Raw genomic sequence first — 21260 nt, 5'->3', positions numbered from 1 at the left:
TCATACTGTTGGTAAGAGCTAGTCAGGCTAGTTATGTGGAGGCTAGAAAACTGCTGTCCCTGGCTGGGGAGCTCCTTCCTAAGGGCAGCTGTGTACTATGGAAGAGGAGGATGGCTATTGATGGAGAGCCAGCCATCCGGGTTCATTGCCCACATGACAGAAGGCAGCCCCCAAATGAGGAAGATGTTCTCCTCTACATATATAATGCAGTGGCTTCTGTTTAATGAAAACCCTGAGAATATGGTACTTTATCAGCACATTGGGGTTGCCACACCATTAATACTGGGGACAGTGCCTGCTTAGGGGTGGACCCCATATAGTGACAGAGGCAACAAGGGAAGGTCGCCTGGTCTGATCAAGCTTTTTCAGCACATGTCAGCAAAAGGGGGCTGCATGTGGTGTGGGAGGAGAGCCAGCTTGCTTACAAGGTGAAAATACTTATTCGTGAACACATGTGAGAGAGAAGCTCCAGGGACAAGTGAGTGAAAAGATAATCATGGCCTCTCTAGATGCTCCCAGATGAGGGGGTAAGCATAAAGAGCAATAGTGTATCAAGGATGCTTAGGGACCATATATTTTGAAGATAATTTCAAAAAATGAGTATTTTAAATCATTTAGCCAGGGCAGCCACCATAGGATGGGTGATGGAGGGAGGGAGGGATGGATGGAGGGAGGGATGGGTGTGTGTGTGTGTGTGTGTGTGTGTGTGTGTGTGTGTGTGTCTATCTTCTTGGGATTATGATTAAAGGATGAAAAATTATTTAGATATGAATATAGATATAGGTATGATAAGTTTGTTTAGAAAGTAGTCAATACATCACAGACCCTTTATATGTGGGTTTTTTTTTTTTTTTTTGATGATACTGATTCATTCAGAACAGAATACAGCCAGCCTCCTTTCTCCTGCTAGACTCATGTGTGGGGTATTTCCAGAGGCAGATGCACTTCCAGTATCAAGGGTGAATGAGTGGTAAGGATACTAGGTCCCCCAGTGTTATGCAGGACTGGGGACTGTTTAAGCTTCTGGTGGGCAGAAGGACGGGTCTCCACCTGGAGACACTATGTGGGTGCTCTATATGAGGATGCCACATTGTGAAATGTATAATACATTGGCAGGCAGTTGACAGTGCTTAAAATGCGTGAGGACAAAAACCAGTCTGTAAAGTTTCATAGGTTCCATTTGTCATGCACTTGCCATGTATGAAGGATTATGCCAGGCACTTTTAGCTGGTTAATTTAGTCCTTACCAAGTTGGTGAAGGAGTTATTAATTTATCCATTGTGTAGTTCAGTACATGGACCTCGGAGAAATGGGTAGTTCCTCCCAGATCACACAGGTAATAACTGTGTAGAGCAGAAATTCAAAACTTTTATTGTTTGTTTCCTAACCTCAGCTTGAGGTTAGAGATATTAGATCTTACTTAAACATCTGTTCCTAGCACCGGCACATAAGAGGAACCCACAGCCCATTGCTTATGTGGAGACTTACATACATTATCTAAATAAAAGTAGAGAGGAAACATATCCGTTTATGTCAGGATCATTATTCCAAGTCCTATTAATTTAATCCTAATTGTTAACAAATTTCTAAATATTAAAAAACATAAAAATGTGCACATAATTGGCATTTTAATTTTTTTTTAAATATTTTATTTATTTCTAGGAGAGAGAGAGAGAGACAGCGTGAGCAGGGGAGGGTCAGAGAGAGAGGGAGTCACAGACTGAAACAGGCTCCAGGCTCTGAGCTGGCAGTCAGCACAGAGCCCGACGCGGGGCTCGAACCGACCAACCGCAAGATCATGACCTGAGCAAAAGTTGGACGCTTAACCGACTAAGCCACCCAGGTGCACCCATTTTAATTTCTGAAAACCAATATAATTCTCAAATGGAGACTTGGGTGATATGAAAAAGATAGTATAGCTCCTTTAGTGCTTAATTTATAGCAAATATTCAGCTTATTATTTTACACATACACTAATTTGAATATTTTGGAAAAGTATTTTCTTTTAAGCATGATTTGTTTAGTTTATAATCTCAATGGACATCTTCCTCTCAATATATTTGAGATTTACATTTCCAATGGTTCAACAAACTAACACAATAGTAAAAAAAAAATTATTGTGCAAATTCATAGCAACTTTGATTGCCTTTACAAAATAAAACACAAATGATCATTACACCAAATAAGTTAACTTTCATAAAAGCATATTTCTTTTTTTTTTTTTTAAATGTTTTTTATTTCTAGGAGAGAGAGAGAGACAGCGTGAGCTGGGGAGGGTCAGAGAGAGAGGGAGTCACAGACTGAAACAGGCTCCAGGCTCTGAGCTGGCAGTCAGCACAGAGCCTGACGCGGGGCTCGAACCCACGAACCGCGAGATCATGACCTGAGCGAAAGTCGGATGCTTAACCGACTAAGCCACCCGGGCGCCCCCATAAAAGCATATTTCTATACAACATTAACTATACACCTGGAGAATGTATTTATTCATGTTGGAAATATTGTTAAGTGCTACATGAGATATTTCATATTGATAAAATCAAAACACCATCTTGTTAATAACTATTATATTAATTTTTCAGCAGATTACAATAAGACTATACTGTATAGTTGTGTCATTCAGATGACATTTATAAAATGTTCTAATTTAACACAGTTATGTAGATTGCATGCATCTTTCACAATTTATAGCTTCTAATCTCTGAGTGAAAGAGACACCCTCCCCAAAAAAGGATGATGCAATATGAAATTATACCCCTTTGAGAACTAGAAAGACTATAATTATAGTATTTCCTCTTAAAACTGTTCAAGTATGTATCATTGCTGGGAACAACAGTGCATGGGGAATCTCTTTACACTCTTTCCATTTTGAACACTCAAAGTATTGAGAAAAAAATATTTTGTTCCTACTATCACTTTGCTTGAGCATGCTTCAGTATTTTACCTTTTTGCACTACTCCTTAGAGATTATGATGGGGAAGTTTGGAAAGCAGTTTCTTGGAAATGCCTTTTGGAGGGGAAGCTATAAAAATATACCAGCCTGACAAATGACAGACATTGTAGAATGGAAAAGAAAACACATCTTAGTTTTACACCCACTTAGAAGCCTTTCTTCTCAAATGAGTATTTTCGACAGCTGAGCAAGATGATAAACAGCAGTATCACAAAATACTTAAATGGAAACAAGTATTATGGTGTACATTATTCACCTGGCATTCTCTAATTCATGACATTTGTATGTGGCAGAAACCACTGCAGATTCATTTATTTATTTTCCAAGTAGAATGAGTATCTTACAAAGGTAGCCTGTTATATTAATATGGATATTTCTTCTCTAGAGAGTCAGAAGCTTAAGGAAAGACGTATCTTTACTAGAAGTATGTAGTGGTTTTCAGGGTCCAAATTCTATGCCTAAGCCAGCTCTTAGCAGGAAGAATATACTGTGTGAAGAAAGATGGATGAATGGATAGATGGATAGATTTTTTCCTTAGAAGCACCAGTAGTGCTGCAAATGATTAGATGTTTCACAAATGCCTTTTAAAAAATTGCTAAAATGAGTTTATTGTCACAATTTACACTCAGATGATTAGTAGTGCGAACACTTCAATATTGACTCAGTTCAGAGAGACGATGTTTCTTTGATGCTCAGTGATGGACCTATCAATAATTTAATGAGCTGCATGACTGACTAAGAAGAAAAAAGAGTAAGACTGAGTCCCTAGGAGCAATTGACTTAGTACAGTGATAGAATAGATAGCAAGTGCTTAAAGCACTAGTTCTTAAATCTTAATGTTCATGGGAATCACCAAAGCAACTTTTTTTAATGTTTCCTTTTTATTTTTGAGAAAGAGAGCATGCAAGTGGAGGAGGGGCAGCGAGAGAGAGAGAGAGAGAGAGAGAGAGAGAGAGAGAGACAGGATCCAAAGCAGGTTCTGTGCTGAAAGTAGTGAGTGCAATGCAGGGCTTGAACTCATGTAACTGTGAGTTCTTGACCCGAGCTGAAGTCATGAGATCATGACCCCATCCAAAGTCAAATGCTCAACTGACTGATCCACCCAAGTACCCCACCAATGTAACTTTTTTAAAAATAGAGATTCCTGGCCTTGACCTTCAGGGACTTTATTTCTATAGCTCTGAGTTTGGTTGTGGATAATCAAAGGACTCAAATTTGGAATACATTAAACATTATGTTGTAGATCTGTATATTCCAAATTTTTCAGCATTTAAAAATGGTATTTGTGCTTGATTGAGATACATATTTTGAAATCTATGAATATATAGTGTTTTTTTACTTGAATAGAGAAGAATTAGTAGTAGGTATTCTATAAGAACCCATTATAATTATAACCCACTACCAAAATTGAATAAAAATTTTGATTTTTAGAACTCCTATTATATTTCACAATGACTCCTGAATACATGTCAGTGACATAACAACAAGTCTTAAATAATTTACCTGATCAGCAAACATCTATCTTGGGCATCTATGCACTATGCTTGTCAAGAGGTAAATAATAGTGAATAAAAGAAACATAAACCAGAAAATTAAATTTGTCCTCCCTGAAATGTTTATTATTATTAAAAACTTGGTAAGGATTGTTTTCATTGCCAATGATAAACCTGTCTTGACTTCAGAATTTTTGTCTTTAGGTATTTATTGTTTGAACCCTCAATTGTGCCCATCCACTTTCTTTCTTTTTTTTCTTTTCTTTTCTTTTTTTTTTTTTTACAAATAGTTTATTGTCAAATTAGTTTCCACCTAACACTCAGTGCTCATCCCCACAAGTGTCCTCCATGCCCATCCCTCCTCCCCCCCATCCATCAGTCCTCAGTTTTTGTCAGCATTCAAGAGTCTCTCATGGTTTGCCTCTCTCCCTTTCCCCCACCATTTCCCCCTTTCTTTTCCCCCATGGTCCTCCGTCAAGTTCCTCCTAATCCTCCTATACGTGCAAACATATGATATTTGTCCTTCTCTGCCTGACTTATTTTGCCCAGCAAACACCCTCAAGGTCCATCCATGTTGCTACACATGTGCCCATCCACTTTCAATAGTGTCTCCTAAGTGTGGAGCCTGGAAAGTGTGCTGTGGCCAGTCTGTTTTGAGAAGTCATGGAACTGGATTGCTCCAGACTTCAATGCCCACTGCAGATCTCTTGCAAACACTTGCTGCTGGGCCAGTGAAGCCACAGATTCAGATTCAGATTCAGATTTCAGATGCAGTGGCCCATTCTCAAATGGAACATTGGACCTTGGGCTGTCTAGTTTTCAGATCCTTCAAAAGTCAGATCCCCTGTGACTTCTGTCTGCTTTCTCCCTTACAGATAGGGATATGACATAGATCTTGTGACTATTGGTGGTTTGTTTCCATTTGCTATTCTTTGGGGGTTTCTGGTCACCTAGTTTTGTTATAAATATTATTCATGATTTTTTTTTTTTTTTAATTTTGCTATTTAGTTCTGTTAGTGTGTTAAAGTTTAGAAAGACTTAAAGACTCCATGGCCATATACTCATTGTCCCTATTTCCTCTCAAATCCCTTTCAATTTTTACTGCCTAACTGAAAGTAACTACCTAGAATACATGGAAAAAATGCAAGCCCAAATTCTTGTTGTTTGCCTTGTTATGTGACGGCCCCCATTTCTCCTTCTTTTTCCACCTTCTTTATCCAACAAAGCTTATCTTTCCCTCCAATTTTCACCTACTCACCACAATGCTCAACTGGACTGCCTCAGTTTTTCCTATACTTACCCAAACTCCATTCCTTTTGGGTCATTTTAGTCTCTTTAAAAACTGGGAAAAGAGGCCCTAATGATTAGGAACAAGTGACAAAATGACTGCATCAGGTAAGCAGGAGGGCATCAATGTGAAGCTATTTTCTGAGCCAGAAGACTGATGATGGGAAAGGAAAAGTGAGCAAACTAAACACAAAGTGAGGAGAAGAAACGGGGAAAGGAAGCCTGAAAATCAGCCAGATAGAAATTGGGCAAATAGGAGTGAAAATGAATAAACTCAAAGTTAGTTCCTTGAAAAGATTAATAAAATTGATAAACTGATCAATAAGGAAAACAGTACAAATTGCCAACATCAGAAATTGTTAAAAAAAAAAAGGGGGGGGGGCATCATATCATATTCTACAAACACTTCAGTATTATGAATAACTCTCGTCTAATACATTTGATATCTTAAATGAAATGGACAAGTAAACATGAAACTAATACAAGAAGAAATAGAACATTAATACGAACCTAATAGGAAATCTGAGTTCTTCATACAAATTAAAGAGATTGAATTTGCAATCAAAATTCAACTTTTAAAATTCCCTTTCAAGAAGGAAAACTTCAGGCCCTCATGACTTCCCTGGTGAATTCATCAGTAACATAAAAGAATACATCAAATAAGGGGCGCCTGGGTGGCTTAGTCGGTTAAGCGTCCGACTTTCGCTTAGGTCATGATCTTGCAGTTCGTGGGTTCGAGCCCCGCGTCGGGCTCTGTGCTGACTGCCAGCTCAGAGCCTGGAGCCTGTTTCAGTCTGTGACTCCCTCTCTCTCTGGCCCTTCCCTGCTCATGCTGTCTCTCTCTCTCTCTCTCTCCTAGAAATAAATAAAACATTAAAAAAATATTAAAAAAAAAAAAAAGGAATACATCAAATAAGCCATACATAGACATTTAGAAAACTAAGGAAGAGTATATACGCCCCCAGTCATTTTACGAGGGCTACCTAAATCTACTCCCATAACCTGATAAAACATTTAAAAACAAGTCTGTTTGAATAATATATTGGCAAGTTGCTATGTAATACAGGTAATGCATCATGACTGCTTGGCATTTATTCCAAGAATGCAAGGTTGGTTTAATGTTTGAAAATCAGTTAATGCAGGGTGCCTGGGTGACTCAGTTCAGCATTGGACTCTTGATTTTGGCTCAGATCATGATCTCACCATTAGTATGATTGAGCCCCATGTCAGATTTTGTGCTGACAGTGCAAAGAATGGGATTCTCCTTCTCCGTGTCTCTCTACCCTTCCCCCACTTATGCACACAAGAGGGCGCTCTCTCAGGATAAGCATTTTTAAAAAGTAAATCAATAAATGCAATAAGCCACATAATTGCCATGTAATAATTTCAAAGGATGTTGAAAAACTTTTGAAAAAATCAAAACACTTTCATGATAAATATACTCCAGAAATAGAATAGAAAGTCCTCAATCTGGAAAGGGCATCTTCAAATAGCGTTCAGCTAACATCATAGTTAGCAAAACATTTCCCCCCTTAAAATCAGAGACAAAGCAAGGATATTTTCTCTTACAACTTCTGTTCAAAATTCTCAGAGGTCAGATGTAGTGCAAAATGAAGGGGAAAAAGGCAAGCATAGCTACAAAACAAATCCCTGTACAACATTTCCAGCCAGAATGCTGCCATCTAGGCCTTCATAGAAACTCTGGGGCCATCACTGAAGTATGCTAGTAATGTTATGAGAGACCAGAGAGGCATGACGAGGCCACATTGTGGAATTTGGACTTTGTTAGGTAGGCAACAGGGAGCTATCAAATATCCGTGAGCACAAAAGTGACATAGTAGTGTTCCTGGTGTGGAGGGGGCAATGGATGCAGTCCACCCTAATGGGGAAGAGTAACGTATCACAAGCATTGTTTGGAATTTCTAGTACTTAGTGATAATAAAACAAAACAACTTTTACTTGGTTTTAATTTTTTTATATATGCAGAAATTGTGTCCTCTTATTTTCTGAATCCATTTTACCTACAAAATGCTACAGGAATATCATGATCAGAACTGAAGTGGAGGAAAATTAATTTGATAGTTTATTAAATAGATTAGGGGAGACAAATAGATGCATAGGAATCATCCTTTGTGCCCTTGCTGGGTGATGCTCACCATTCTGAGGGGAAAAGTGATAGAAATTGAGAGATGTTTCTCTTGTAATGTGATTTTATATAAAAATCACAAGATGCATACTGTGTGGTTGTATGTGAATAAACACTTGTTGAGTAACCATGTGAATCAATGCGTTCCTCAACAAGGAAGATACAAATTAAAGAATTTCTATAAAAGTCTATAGTCTCTACAAAAGAAAAGACTATTCTGAAGAATGTACTCACTGCTTAAAATATGTCTTTTTTTGCCCTCGTTTGTATTTCTTTTCTGTTCGAACATTACCCTTCAAATCCAATTTAATTTCTGGGGCAGACTTCCTGTTCTTTAAGCTTTTGAGTTTGCTTTTCAAATTCTTACTTTGCATGGCAACATCAACAATATTTCATTGGCTTTTAGTGAGTTCAGTGAGAAGATATAATCTACAGAACGTTAGATTTTTCTCTAACACCAGCCAAATGAGTATATAGGAAGACATATTTCTGCTGTTTTAGAAGTGTTGCTTTCACTTACTTAAAATGTAGTGTCTATTACATAGAGAACCTCTGATAAATATTGACTATGCTCACCTAATTTATTAATTTTGAAATCATACTTCATGTTTTCTTTAAACACAAAGGAAATCATGTAAGAATTACCCAATGCCTTGAAATCAGCCCGACAGAATTTCGTCTCTTAATATAGAAGAGAGCTGAGAAAGCTGAGATAATTATTGCAAAATCTTACTCTTTTTTACTGTCACTGATATCTGTGCCAAGTTCATTGTTTCAGTGGTCACACATTGGAATGGATGTATCCACCACTGCTACATAGCCTGATACAGAGTGCCATTTTAAGGAAGGGACTTGCGATTTTAGATTATGTAGTCAAGACATATCCCATCAAGAAGGTGACATTTGATTTACAAACTGAAGGAGGTGAGGGAGTTAGTTGTGTGGAAATCTAAGGAAAGAATCATAAGCAGAGGGCACAGCCTATGCAAGCATCCTAAAGTGAGAACATCCCTCATGTGTTCAAGGAACAGAAAAGTGGCTATGTACCTGCAGTGGAATGAGCAAAAGAGAGAAGAGAAAGAACATCCAAAGCTTTCTGCACCATTCCACAGGATGCAAAGGCACAGGCCTTTGTATTTTGCAAGTGCCTGCCACACATCCATCAAGTATTCTAGAAGGATGAAAAAAAGTTTGACTATCAGTCATTTGATGAATTTGTTCAATTACTACTATTTGTTCAATATCAGTGTGAAATCTACATAGTAATCATCATAGCTAATGTGCCAAGAACTTACTGTGTGCTAGAGATGATACTAGATAATTTTAAATTAATAATTTCAGTTAATCCTGATAACAGATGTAGGTGTATATATATGCTCATTTTATAGATAACTAAGATTCAGGTAGATTCAACTATACTTGGGAACAGAGTATAGTTTATACTGTGACTAGTAATTGTGTCATATCCAAATGATTAAGGAACTTACACTTATACCGTTTAGTTGTGGAAACAGAATACAAGTGAGTGTTAAATTCTAAGGCACAGTAGCGCAGTGCATAAGCATGGAAGGTCACAACCATTTATATAGCTCTCGGTTTCCATTTAAGGTAGGCCTTGGCAAAGTCACTTACTTTTCCATTGGAATTATTATGCCTCACAGGATTATTTGTTATAAATAGAGAAAATAAATAAAATACTGCAGCACTCTGCCTGCAATGTATTAAGCATTCAAAGAAAAAAAGGTTGATGTTGTAAGCAAAGGAGTGCTTGAGAAAATCCAAGGCTCATTTACTCAGAATGAACTTGAACATCTATGTGTCAGAAACCCTGGGGGATCCAGGGGAGGTAGAAAGGTTCACAAGGTTAGAGCCCTTGGATTGCTTATAGGACCCTGGGGAGAGGTATTTTCAGATAGGCATATAATAATTATAAATTAGACATTGGAGAATTGTGGGGTGGTATAATATAGCAATAAACTGTTGTAGGATAGCAGAAGAGGGAAAATGCTTTAACTTGGGAGGGACTCTGTATTGGAAAAGGAAAGAAATGGGTAGATATCAACTTCCCAGTGGAGACGCCATGATGCTGGGTGAGTCAGGGACTGCACTTGACTTTTCCCTTCTTTGCATTATCAATGTGTACACCTGTGTTTTGTTTTCCCAATAAGCAAATAAACATGCTATCACTTCTTCCATTTAAAATTTGTCACTCCTCTCCAGAATCCTCTTTATGGGTCTTTCCTCTATCTACCTCTGTTCCCTTGCAGATACTTAACTTCAAATATTGTCGATATGCAGGCAATGCCCAAGTGAATTCCACATTCATATTTTAAATTAAATAGTCAATATATAGCAGATATCTCAAAGTTAATGTGTCCCAAACCGATCTCCTGATTTCCCCCCAGATCTGCTTCACCCATAGCCTTTCCCATCTAAGCTAACAGCAACTTTGTCCTTCTGATTATTCATGGCAAGACCAATGATTATCAGTTTTAACTCTCTTTCTCTTAGCAGCTATGTATAATTCGTCAGCAAATCATGTTGACTCTGTCTTCAAAAATGTTCATAATCTTTTATCCTGTCTATATTTAATAATTTAGTAAGGATTTAATAATTTAAAGATTGAATAACCCCTTTGCTTATATATGTTTAGCTTTCTATATAGTCTGTCTCTAATTTCTCCCCCAAATGCTGACATCTTTGCAACATACATATCTATAAGTTTTTTAAATTTATTTTTTAATATGTCCAAGTGTAATGAGTACATTTGTACGGGCCCACCTTCTCAGAGGGTTCCACCCTTTGGATCTACTCTGGACCAATGGCCCTCTGTGTCTCCTGCTCAGCCATTAGCCTGACACTTCCCACATACTTCTGAATCTTCATCCCATTTATCCCATGCTTGAATTGTTGTTGCTATTGTTTGTTTACTTAAATTTTCTTTGGTGTTTATTTAGTTTTGAGAGAAAGAAAGAGACAGAGCATGAGTGGGGGAGGTGCAGAGAGAGAGAGGGAGACACAGAATCTGAAGCAGGCTCCAGGCTCTGAGCTGTCAGCACAGAGTCCTACGTGGGGCTTGAACTCATGAACCATGAGATCATGACCTGAGCTGAAGTCAGATGCTCAATCAACTGAGCCATCCAGGCACCCCTGTTTGTTTACTTTTTTTTTTTTTTATCTGCTGGTGTCATATCTCCATGAGTTTTCTAAGAGAGGAAGTTATATTTTTAAATCCTTCCATATCTGAAAAGTATCAGGATTCTTTCCTCACTCATAACTGATAGTTTGACCTGGTATTGAATTATAGGTTGGCAAATAAGTTTACTCATGCTTTGGAAGTTATGATTTAGTGTACTGGGTTACTATAACATTGTAGAACACTTCAGTAATATTCTATATTTATTTTATGTGGGATGATTGTTTTCTAGGTATTTTTGTGCCTTTTGCATTTGTGCCTTTTGTTTGAATGCTTTCTGGGATTCTACCAGTTATTGTCCTCCCTTCNCCCCCCCCCCTTTTAAATAAAATATCTTTATTTTGAGACAGAGTAGAGGAAGGACAGTGAGAGGGAGAATGAAAGAGAATCCCAAGCAGGCTCCACCCTGTTAGCGTGAAGCCCAGTTAGGGGCTTGAACTCTCAAACAGTGAGATCATGAATTGAGCTGAAATCAGGAGTCCAAGGTTGAGCAGCAGACTCTTAATTTCACTTCATGTCATGATTTCATGGTTGGTGAGATGAAGGGTTGTGAGATCAAGCCCTGTGTGTCAGGCTCTGTGTTGACAATGTGAAGCCTGCTTTGTATTCTCTCTCTACCCCTCCCCTGCTGGCACACTATCTCAAAATATAAAAATAAACTTAAAAGAAAAAAAGAGTTGGATGCTTAGCCGACCAAGCCACACAGGTGCCCCGCCCCTGGTTGAGTCCCTTTAAACTGTCGTTTCATGTCTGGAAAAAATGTTTACTTTGTATTCTTTGGTAATTCCCAGCCCCCCCTTTTTTCCCTATTTTTTTGTCCTTCTGGAAATGTTCTATTTTTACTTGTTTTTCATCTCTATTGTTATTATTCTTTCTGAAGAATTTTCTTCACTTTCTCTTCAAGTCTTCTCTTTGAGATTTTATTTTGCCTACTGTATTTTTAATATTCAAAATTTCTTTCCTTTACAGATTGCTTCTTTCTTAAGGCTTTTTATTTTTTAGATTTTTATGTGAATATAGATTTTACCTTCTCTTTCTAGGGATAACAATTACAGGAGTATATTTTACTTACTCTCTTATTTATTTTTACTAAAGTAGAGTTGACATACAATGTTAAATTAGTTTAAAGTGTAGAGCATAATGATTTGACAACTCTCTATGTTACACTATGCTCCCCACAAATATAGTTACCATCTGTCACAATACAACACTATTTTAATACCATGGACTCTGTTCCGTACATTGTACCTTTCATCCCTGTGACTTTTTAGCGTTGTATTATTCAGTTGGTGGAAGCATTCTACCAAAGAGAATGGAAACAGAAAAGTGTTATATCTGACTTTTTGGAAGTGTGTTTTTAAGGAGAGAAGCACACCCTTCTGTCTTTCTACCTTTTGGTGGAGAGGAATTGGTCTTCGAGGATGTGTAGATTTATATGTCAACATATAAACAAAACTGGGTTCTACAGAATTATATTTATATTTTCAGATGAATTTTGAGAGACAGATTAAAATGAAAACTTTTCATAAAGCTTTTATCACTTACTTTGAAACCACATTTTAACCACATAGCTCACTTAAAGAAGATATAATTTATATGTATTATGCAAACTTTTAAGTTAAAGAAATGGTAATAAAATCATATTATCTTATTTACAGGAAAGCGTGTAATCAGGGGGCTATTAGATTTTCATGGCTGTATATAACACATACTCAACAAAAAATGCCACTTACATTTGCAGGCCACATCCACTCTCTGTTGTGAATAATTATCTGGATTCCATGGGGCTGGATGAGAGTGGGGGAAGGGAACATGGGTACAAAGAAATAATTCAGGGTTTTACACATCTTTCTGGACCTATATGCATCTTTGATATTGAGGTTCCTTATTCTCTACAACTACAGCTGGTGCATGTATCAACCTCTATTTTTCACAGTATTAAACATTTTTATATCAATTATTTTATCTTTACAGAATGAGTCCAGTGAGTCCCTATATCTCAGATGAGGGAACATGAAGCAGGGATATATTTCTTTAAATTCTTCAATTAAAAATGCTTCTCTACATTTTTGCAACTGAATCCCAACCTGATCTCTTTTTTTTTTTAATGTTTATTAATTTTGAGAAACAGAAAGAGAGAGTATGTATGCACATTAGGGGAGGAGCCAAGAGAGAGGAGAGATAGAGAGAGAGAATCCCAAGCAGGGTCCGCAATGTTAATGCAGAGCCAGATGCAGGGCTTGATCCCATGAACCCTAAGATCATGACCTCAGATGCTTAACCCACTGAGCCACTCAGATGCCCCCCAACCTGATCTTTTTTAATGTACCTGAAATTAAAGGTAAATCAAATCATGCCTGTCTACACGTAGGTTATTCCCTGTGTGATAACCCAGTCCCCAAGTGTAGATTCAGTTCATGTGAAAGAAAATCAGGGAGAAATGCCAGTGACTTTATAAGAGATTTGATTTGATGTCTACATTGACATATTTTTCAAGTCCTTAAGTTATTTAAAAATGTCTCATATTATTTTCCCTCAGGGAAAGTTTAGGCTCTTATTTACCTTTTTTTTTTTAAAACCAACAGTCTTATTTATGTAGGTAGGAGATAAGCATTATATATTTTGTGCATTTCATTCTGAAATAGCAGCATGAAGAAGAAAACTACTTTTTTCAGCTGTTATTTTGCTTGACATTACTCTGAAACAAATAACTATTTTTCCATTTTTTACCACAATATAAATCAGCTAAATATACTTAATGTGACTAAGTCATGTTACAAATGCACCATAAATATACTGAAATATTCCTAAAAACAGAATTGTATTTAAAAAAAGTTATCAGGGTCAATATCAATAGGCACAAATGGTTCTATTAACAAAGAATCTTATTTTGAACGCTGTTGAGACCCTGACGGGATGATATTATAGAAAGATCTGTCCTTAATTTAAGCACCTGGCACGTATCAAGCAAGTTTGGGTCAACGAGACAGTAGATGAGGGGAAAATAATAGATGAGAGGTAAAATTGTGAGACTAAATTAACTGCTGGCTCTTTTCTATTTTCAATCTCCACATGACTATATTTTGATTTCTTTATATGGTACTTAGTGCTTAATTCCACATTTCCCTTTGAGTCACATACTACTGGCTTCTTCGGGGTTTATTTTCATTCAGTTCTATATATTCACCCTGCTGAAGCTTCCCATGTTTTGTGTCAGGAGGAAAAGTACCTTATTACCTTCTTGTCTGTTTAAAGTTTTTTTTTCCCCCCTCCCTCCCTCCCTGTCTTGTACCTAATGAGCAAATTATCTAAAAATAGATACGTTCATCATTCTACAAAATGTTGTATCTTCTCTAGATTGGAGGCCAGTGTAATTGTAAGAGACATGTGTCTGGCAGACAGTGCAGTCAATGCCAGAATGGATTCTACAATCTACAAGAGTTGGATCCTGATGGCTGCAGTCCCTGTAACTGTAATACCTCTGGGACAGTGGATGGAGATATTACCTGTCACCAAAATTCAGGCCAGTGCAAGTGCAAAGCAAATGTTATTGGTATGTGTAATGCAAAAGTTTACAGTCACATCTCTATTACCATCTGGAATAAAAATCTCTATTTGATTTCTTAACTGAAGAGTAAAGCAAGTTTCCTTGCTCAAGGCAGGCTGGGGGAAAAAAAACAATTTGGATGAAATTAACTGTCTAAAAATGATTAAATTAATAATTCTATCAAACTACAGCTTGAAGCTTAGTTTAATCAACCCTTTAGAAGTTTCTTTATTCTGTAGATGCATTAGTTCACATGGTCCCATACTAATAAGTCATAGAAAAATATAATTTGCTTACTGCATAGATGTTTCTTTTAGAAAATTAGCACTTTTTCAAAATGTTTTACACTTAATGAGTTCTAAGCAAATCATTTCCATGCTAGTTTTCTTAATAGACCAAAATAAATGGATTTTTTCAAAATATTCTGTGCTACAGGGTCCTTTGTGATAAATCTTTCCATTTTTTTCTATTATATTTCTTTGAACTGTTCCTATGAAATGCAAAATAAGTCAACATAATTCCACAGATCATGTATATTGGTAGAGTTAGTTATAAAGGGCCACATAATTTTAATTTTGTATTTCAGCACCAAGCTGATTATAATAAACAGCCACCTTCGGTGTTATTTATCATTTTTTTATACAAGACGTGCTTTTTTGTTTGTTACTCCCACAGGTATTTTTCAGAAATTAGATTTGATTATAGCAATTTATTACATCCAGCATTTTTGAGGGGAACCACAGCCACATAAGGACAAAATTTATCAAGAGCCCAAAATGCACTATGTACATAATGCACTTTGAAATGTTGATATATGAGAATATTATGAGAGGAAAGTTTCCTGATGAAGTGAGTCTTGTATTTTAACTGAACATGTCTTGGTTCATATAGGAAGTTTAAAAAAGACCTCTACCTTTCTATTGTCATTCAAGACGCCAAGTCTTCCATGGTTTTCCTAACACTAACCTGAGCCTTATAATAATGAAAACATACGTGGCAGTCACACACACACACACACACACACACACACACACACACAGAGTCACACTCACACTCACACACTCACACACTCACACACAAATGCATATATATGTATACACATACAGATGAACATATTCTGGATAACATTTTCATTTCTGTACTGTAATTCGAAAGCTAATTCTTTATCTTTTAGATAGGTAGTGATACATACCACATTTTATACAATTCAGCCAGACAAGCATTTCATTTTAATTTAATTAAAAAATATAGACATGGTTAATGATATGACACAAAATTTCTCTGTTTTAAAGAAAGATTACATCAAATCTTTAACAGGCCCTAATGCATTTCAGGCATACAAAAACTAACTTTTTTAGAAAAAAAGAATAGGTAACTTGTAAAGAGAAGCATATATTTTTATAAGTGCTCTCTGTGATGCTAAATGAATTCCAAGACTTTTGAATTCAATCTGTGTGTTATCCTTTGTTCTTTAATATGATATATATTTTAAATAGATGATCTGAAAGCAAAATTTAAGGAAAAATTTAAGGAAAGATCTTTAAAGACAATGTTTGTTTTTCTATAACAATGGAATCTTCCTATGATAGTTAGATTCCAGAGCTCAAAGAAGGAAGGAAAAATCAAAATTTACAATTTACTTAGAATGTGTTATGACCTCCCTGCCATTTCTTTGTTTTATTGATCTAGATAGTATTCTGGGGGAAAGTGTATATATTTTTGAAGATTAAATCATGATTGTGATATTATTATTTCTAGAGTTATTTCTACACATGCAGAATTTTTGATAAAAACAAAATATACATATGTTTCTTTCCCTAATGGGATTAGCAAACGCCCTTACTCAATTTTACCTTGTTACTCTGAAGAAAAGCAGAAAATACCAATGTGTGTTGTATATGCTTTGGAAAGCAAACTGTTAGAGTTAACAAAACTGTTAAATCTTACTAATGGTTCTATCACCAGTAAAATACATTAGCACCAATAATTTTATTAAAGTAGGTCATTCATCTAGAATAAAAAGGGAGAAGAATGTGAATTAAATGCCAAGTGGGCTAACTTGCCTGTACTTGTTAACACCGAATGTGATGCCCTGTAGGCCTTCCTGAGTATCGTTAGGAATAGATTGCCTGTCAGGAATATGTATGGCATATTCAAATAAGCAGTGCGCATATTTTTAAAACTGATATGATATGAATCCATGTAGACCAATTTTAATAGTTCAAAATGAGTCATAATTCTTGTTAACAATACAGTTATTTTTAAAATTTGCAGCAATAGTGGTCCTTTTTTATTTTCCTTATTGAAATTAAATGATATGCCTTAGGTGAGTCATTCATCACTGTTAAAGAACTTGCCTTCCATTGGAGTTCTTGAATTTTTATCCATATATATACATATCTATTATGCATTTCCTTCCAGTTTAAGAAATGCTTTTCTAAATATGAGTTCCTGAGTGTGTTTTTGACTGCTGTTTTAGGACTATATTTTTTTATTGCGATCATAGCTTGAAATAAATGTTTCAATTGATTCAATCCCACGTAGTCAGTTACTTAAACTCACAGAGATGTGAAAACTATCTAAAGGAAGTATTTTGCATCTCAACCTTTGCTATTCACAAATTTTTCTTTTATTCTTTCTCCTTCTAATGCTCTTCCTGAAACTAACCTAAGTTGTCAGAGTTTTAGGTTTGATGATATAACATTGTTCTCTGTTTGCGAAATGTACGTATGCAATACTCCTTTAAATAGAAGTAATATCACAGCAAAATTTACTTAGTGTTTAAAGAGGAATGTTCTGAATCACACAATATGACAAGCAATATGATTGCTTTATGAGCCAAGGAGAGCATAATTTATATTAATTGAAAATACTAAAATATAGGGGCATATAAAAGCATTGAAATAAAAATTGCTCTGGATAAGTTTTATTTATATTAATTATTTAAAGGTGTGATGTCCAGAAGTATATATACTGTTACACAAAATAGCTATCAGCTTAACATTTTATTAAATATTGTAGGAGCATCTGATTTTTAAAAAGTCACTAATGTAATAAATAATTATTCTGAGTAGCTTTGACATTTTATTTCACTGTCTACCATACTTTTTCATGAGCATTTTTAAAAAATGATTTAAAATAAAAGTTTTAATATTTGTTAAAGAGAAAAGGAGCTCCAGTATGTGTAACAGAAGCAACATTTGCACTAAGCATTTCTCTGTGTTGAGTCATAAAATGTCATAAATCACTTATTTCTGAAAAAATAAAGTTGCATATTACTGCCATAGTAAGTATTGTTATTTTATTTCGAATATACAACTGGGCCTCTATGGCATTACCTGTGAGGCCACGCTCAACATTTTGAGTCTGCATTAAATGTTGGCAGCAGCATTGTTTGCCTTAAAAGCTCGAATAGCATCGTTTTCACTTTTTTAAACAAATTCTCTCCTCAGGGCTTAGATGTGATCATTGCAATTTTGGATTTAAATTTCTCCGAAATGATAACGATGATGGATGTGAGCCCTGCCAGTGTGACCTCCACGGCTCAGTGCACAAGGCCTGCGACCCTCTCTCTGGGCAGTGTGAGTGCAAGAAAGCAGCCAGAGGACTTCAGTGCGATGCCTGCAAAGAACACTTTTACGGGTTGGACATCACCAGTTGTAAGGCCTGTGACTGCGACGTGGCCGGATCCCTCCCTGGGACTGTGTGTGATGCTAAGACAGGCCAGTGCCTCTGTAAGCCCAGAGTTGGAGGGAGGCGGTGCAATGAATGTTTAGAAGGATACTTCCAACTCCAGCAAAATAATTCTTTCCTCTGTCTGCCTTGTAACTGTGATAAGACTGGGACAGTAAATGGCTCTCTGCTGTGTGACAAATCAACAGGACAATGTCCTTGCAAATTAGGAGTAACAGGTCTTCACTGTAATCAATGTGAGCCTCACAGGTACAATTTGACCAGTGGCAATTTTCAAGGCTGCCAGATGTGTGAGTGTGACTCCTTGGGGACATTACCTGGGACCATTTGTGACCCAATCAGTGGCCAGTGCCTGTGTTTGCCTAATCGTCAAGGAAGAAGGTGTAATCAGTGTCAACCAGGTAAGAGAGAAATGTGTTACATTTTCAGTGCACACTGACTTTCCTTTCATTATCCCATATTGGATGATTCTTCTTGGTTTTGGGGTTGGAATTTCTAAAAAATTTACTTCCAACAATGCTGGTGTGTTTATATTATCATCAAACACGGATATAACTATTTAAAGTGTTCAAGATTATCTGGTATATCTGAGTTGCTATCTATATTAGGGGTGACCCTTTAGAGGAATCCCAGCCAATCAGACATTTTATAATTGAGACTTGCTTATATTTGATTTGTTAACTAGAAGTAAATCCCCTGCTAATAATTGGACAAAATCTAAACAAATAAAAGCAAAAATAAATGTTGCTTCCCAGAGAAAGGAAAACTTGAATTGATTATCTATACCATGCCAAATATTCAGACGATGAGCAGATTTTCAGAATAAAGCTGACTGAATGTTTCTACTAAATGGGCTATATGTTCTGGCATCACCTAGGAGCATCTAGAATTATTTTTAAATGACACCAAGTGAATAAAATGGGCTACTGTTTAGTCCCACTTACCTTTCTTTTTGTGTGTTTGCCGACTGGGAGAAAGATGGACCCTATCCATGGCTTTCTCCTTGCCTCTACATGATCTAACCAAAACAATATGCTTTATTTATTATAGAGCCATCATAATGTCATGATAAATATACATATGTTTTAGTTATTTAACAGTTGTACTAAGGTTATTCTGTCCAACCAGCTCTGAGTTTTCTGAGCCTGTCAAAAGGAGCATGGTGTCAAGCAAAAGGGAGATTTGCCTGCCAGAAATAGGTAGGATGAAAACCCTGTTTTACAGGACAAGGAACCCAGATTAGGGGAACTGAACCATACCTTTCCTTCCACATTGGCCAGTGGGACCAGTAAGTCCAAAGGGACAGGATGGAATTGATGAATAGTTAATTCTTTGTGAGATGTATCAGAATATAATTTGAACTATCTTCGATGTAACTGGGGAGCTAAATTCTCACTGGCTATCTCACAAAACCCAATATTGTAGTCAGGACTCAGAAACTAGAAATCTCCCATTGATATATATCCATTAATTTAATCATTCATTCCCATATTCTCATTCATTCTCATTCTCTCTCTTTCTGTGTAAGGACACAGTCTGCTGGTCTCTCTCTCTCTGCATGGTTAAGTGTCTATCTCATTACCATTCTAACAATACACAGAGACTTATTAGCTACTTTGTGGTTACAATTTCAAGAAGGATACTCTAATTGACTCAGTTTGTTAGCATGGCTATGTCTATGCCAATTGACTGTGGCCAGGAGTATCAGGATCACATAAAAGAAGCATGGCTTCTAGGGAGCACTACTTAAAGTAGGAGAAAGGTGGTAAGTATCCCAGAAAACAGGAAAATTACTGAGAGCTGTATGGATGGCCTGTGTGAGAGCTACAGTACCTTGCACTCTTTCAGCTTCTGAATCATCTTTCCAAGTTTGTAATCACCTCTTTATATATATATATATATANCCAATTTTGGAAATATGGTGCTCAGTCTCCTGTAGAAATAACCCTAATTTATTTAAAAAAACAGCCAAAGCTAATAGATCAAATGTTATATCCTGTTGAGTGATTAGCTATTGTAAAGCTTATTGAGTGTTTTGCTCTGAGTTAGCATACAGCTATGCAACAGAACTGGAGATCAACCGGCTCAAATCAGAATGGGAGGATCAGGGGTTCAGATCCTCCTGCAAGTTGATATATTCAGTAGGGGGAAAAAAAAACCCAACAGATTTAATGAGTATATTTCTATTGGAGGGTTTTGACTACTAGAAATTCCCAAGAGGTTCCTATGAAACTAAAGAAAGGCAAATTTTTCAAGAAAGGAAATACAGGCAAAGCATATTATATAGGCTAACTGTGAAATAGATTTCGGTAGTCATAGAGTCAATCTCTGAATATTTATTTAACCAAATAGAGGGATTATTGAGGCGGGATATAAGAAGCTGAATGCTTATATTCTACTGTAGAAAGACAATAGTCTAAATTTTCAAAGTTGAGATGGAACAATATATGTATGTTATTGAGAAATACAGAAATAAAAGCCAGAAGAAACATCTCAGAGTGTTGAAGGTGGTGGCTCTGGGCAGGGAGGTTCCTGGGAGAAGGATGAGCAGTGGGCTGATAATCTGTGAGCCTATAAATTCTATTTGAGCTTTAAAACTATGTGCATATAAATTTTGATAAAAATACAAATCAAATTTAAAAATGAAAATATTGGAAAGTCATACCTAACCTTTTTCTTCCTCCTGGTGGCCTCCTCTGTTTTTCTCTGGCCCCTTTCTTTTATGGGATTTATCTTATATAGTGTTCATTTTCTAGGGGAATACTACCATAGTGGCTATTTGCCTAAGCACAGTTGTCACAAAACTCCTCTCCAGAGGCTTATGGCAAACTGTCCTCTCTTTGAAGGAAAATGTAGAATGGAGATCATCACCATTAATGAAAATAATTGTCTAATTTAAAGCATTCTTGTGTTTTATGTATTTGTGTAGTTGATTATTTCTCTTGTTA

General features: G+C 36.4%; 1 protein-coding gene across 1 annotated transcript in view; it reads left to right on the top strand.

The window, feature by feature from the left end:
* The window catches only part of USH2A (usherin), a 717315-nt gene that overhangs the window by 122606 nt on the left and 573449 nt on the right, over positions 1 to 21260 (top strand). Inside the window, exons 11-12 of the mRNA XM_077759473.1 lie at positions 14430 to 14625; positions 18072 to 18713. Coding sequence (XP_077615599.1) covers positions 14430 to 14625; positions 18072 to 18713 — 838 coding nt within the window. The remainder of the gene's footprint in view (positions 1 to 14429; positions 14626 to 18071; positions 18714 to 21260) is intronic.

This window comes from Crocuta crocuta, unplaced genomic scaffold (assembly GCF_008692635.1).
Source record: "Crocuta crocuta isolate KB4526 unplaced genomic scaffold, BGI_CrCroc_1.0 scaffold556, whole genome shotgun sequence".
Lineage (NCBI taxonomy): Eukaryota > Metazoa > Chordata > Mammalia > Carnivora > Hyaenidae > Crocuta > Crocuta crocuta.
The sequence above is the reverse complement of the archived record's forward strand: the minus strand, read 5'-3'. Positions and strand labels throughout refer to the sequence as shown.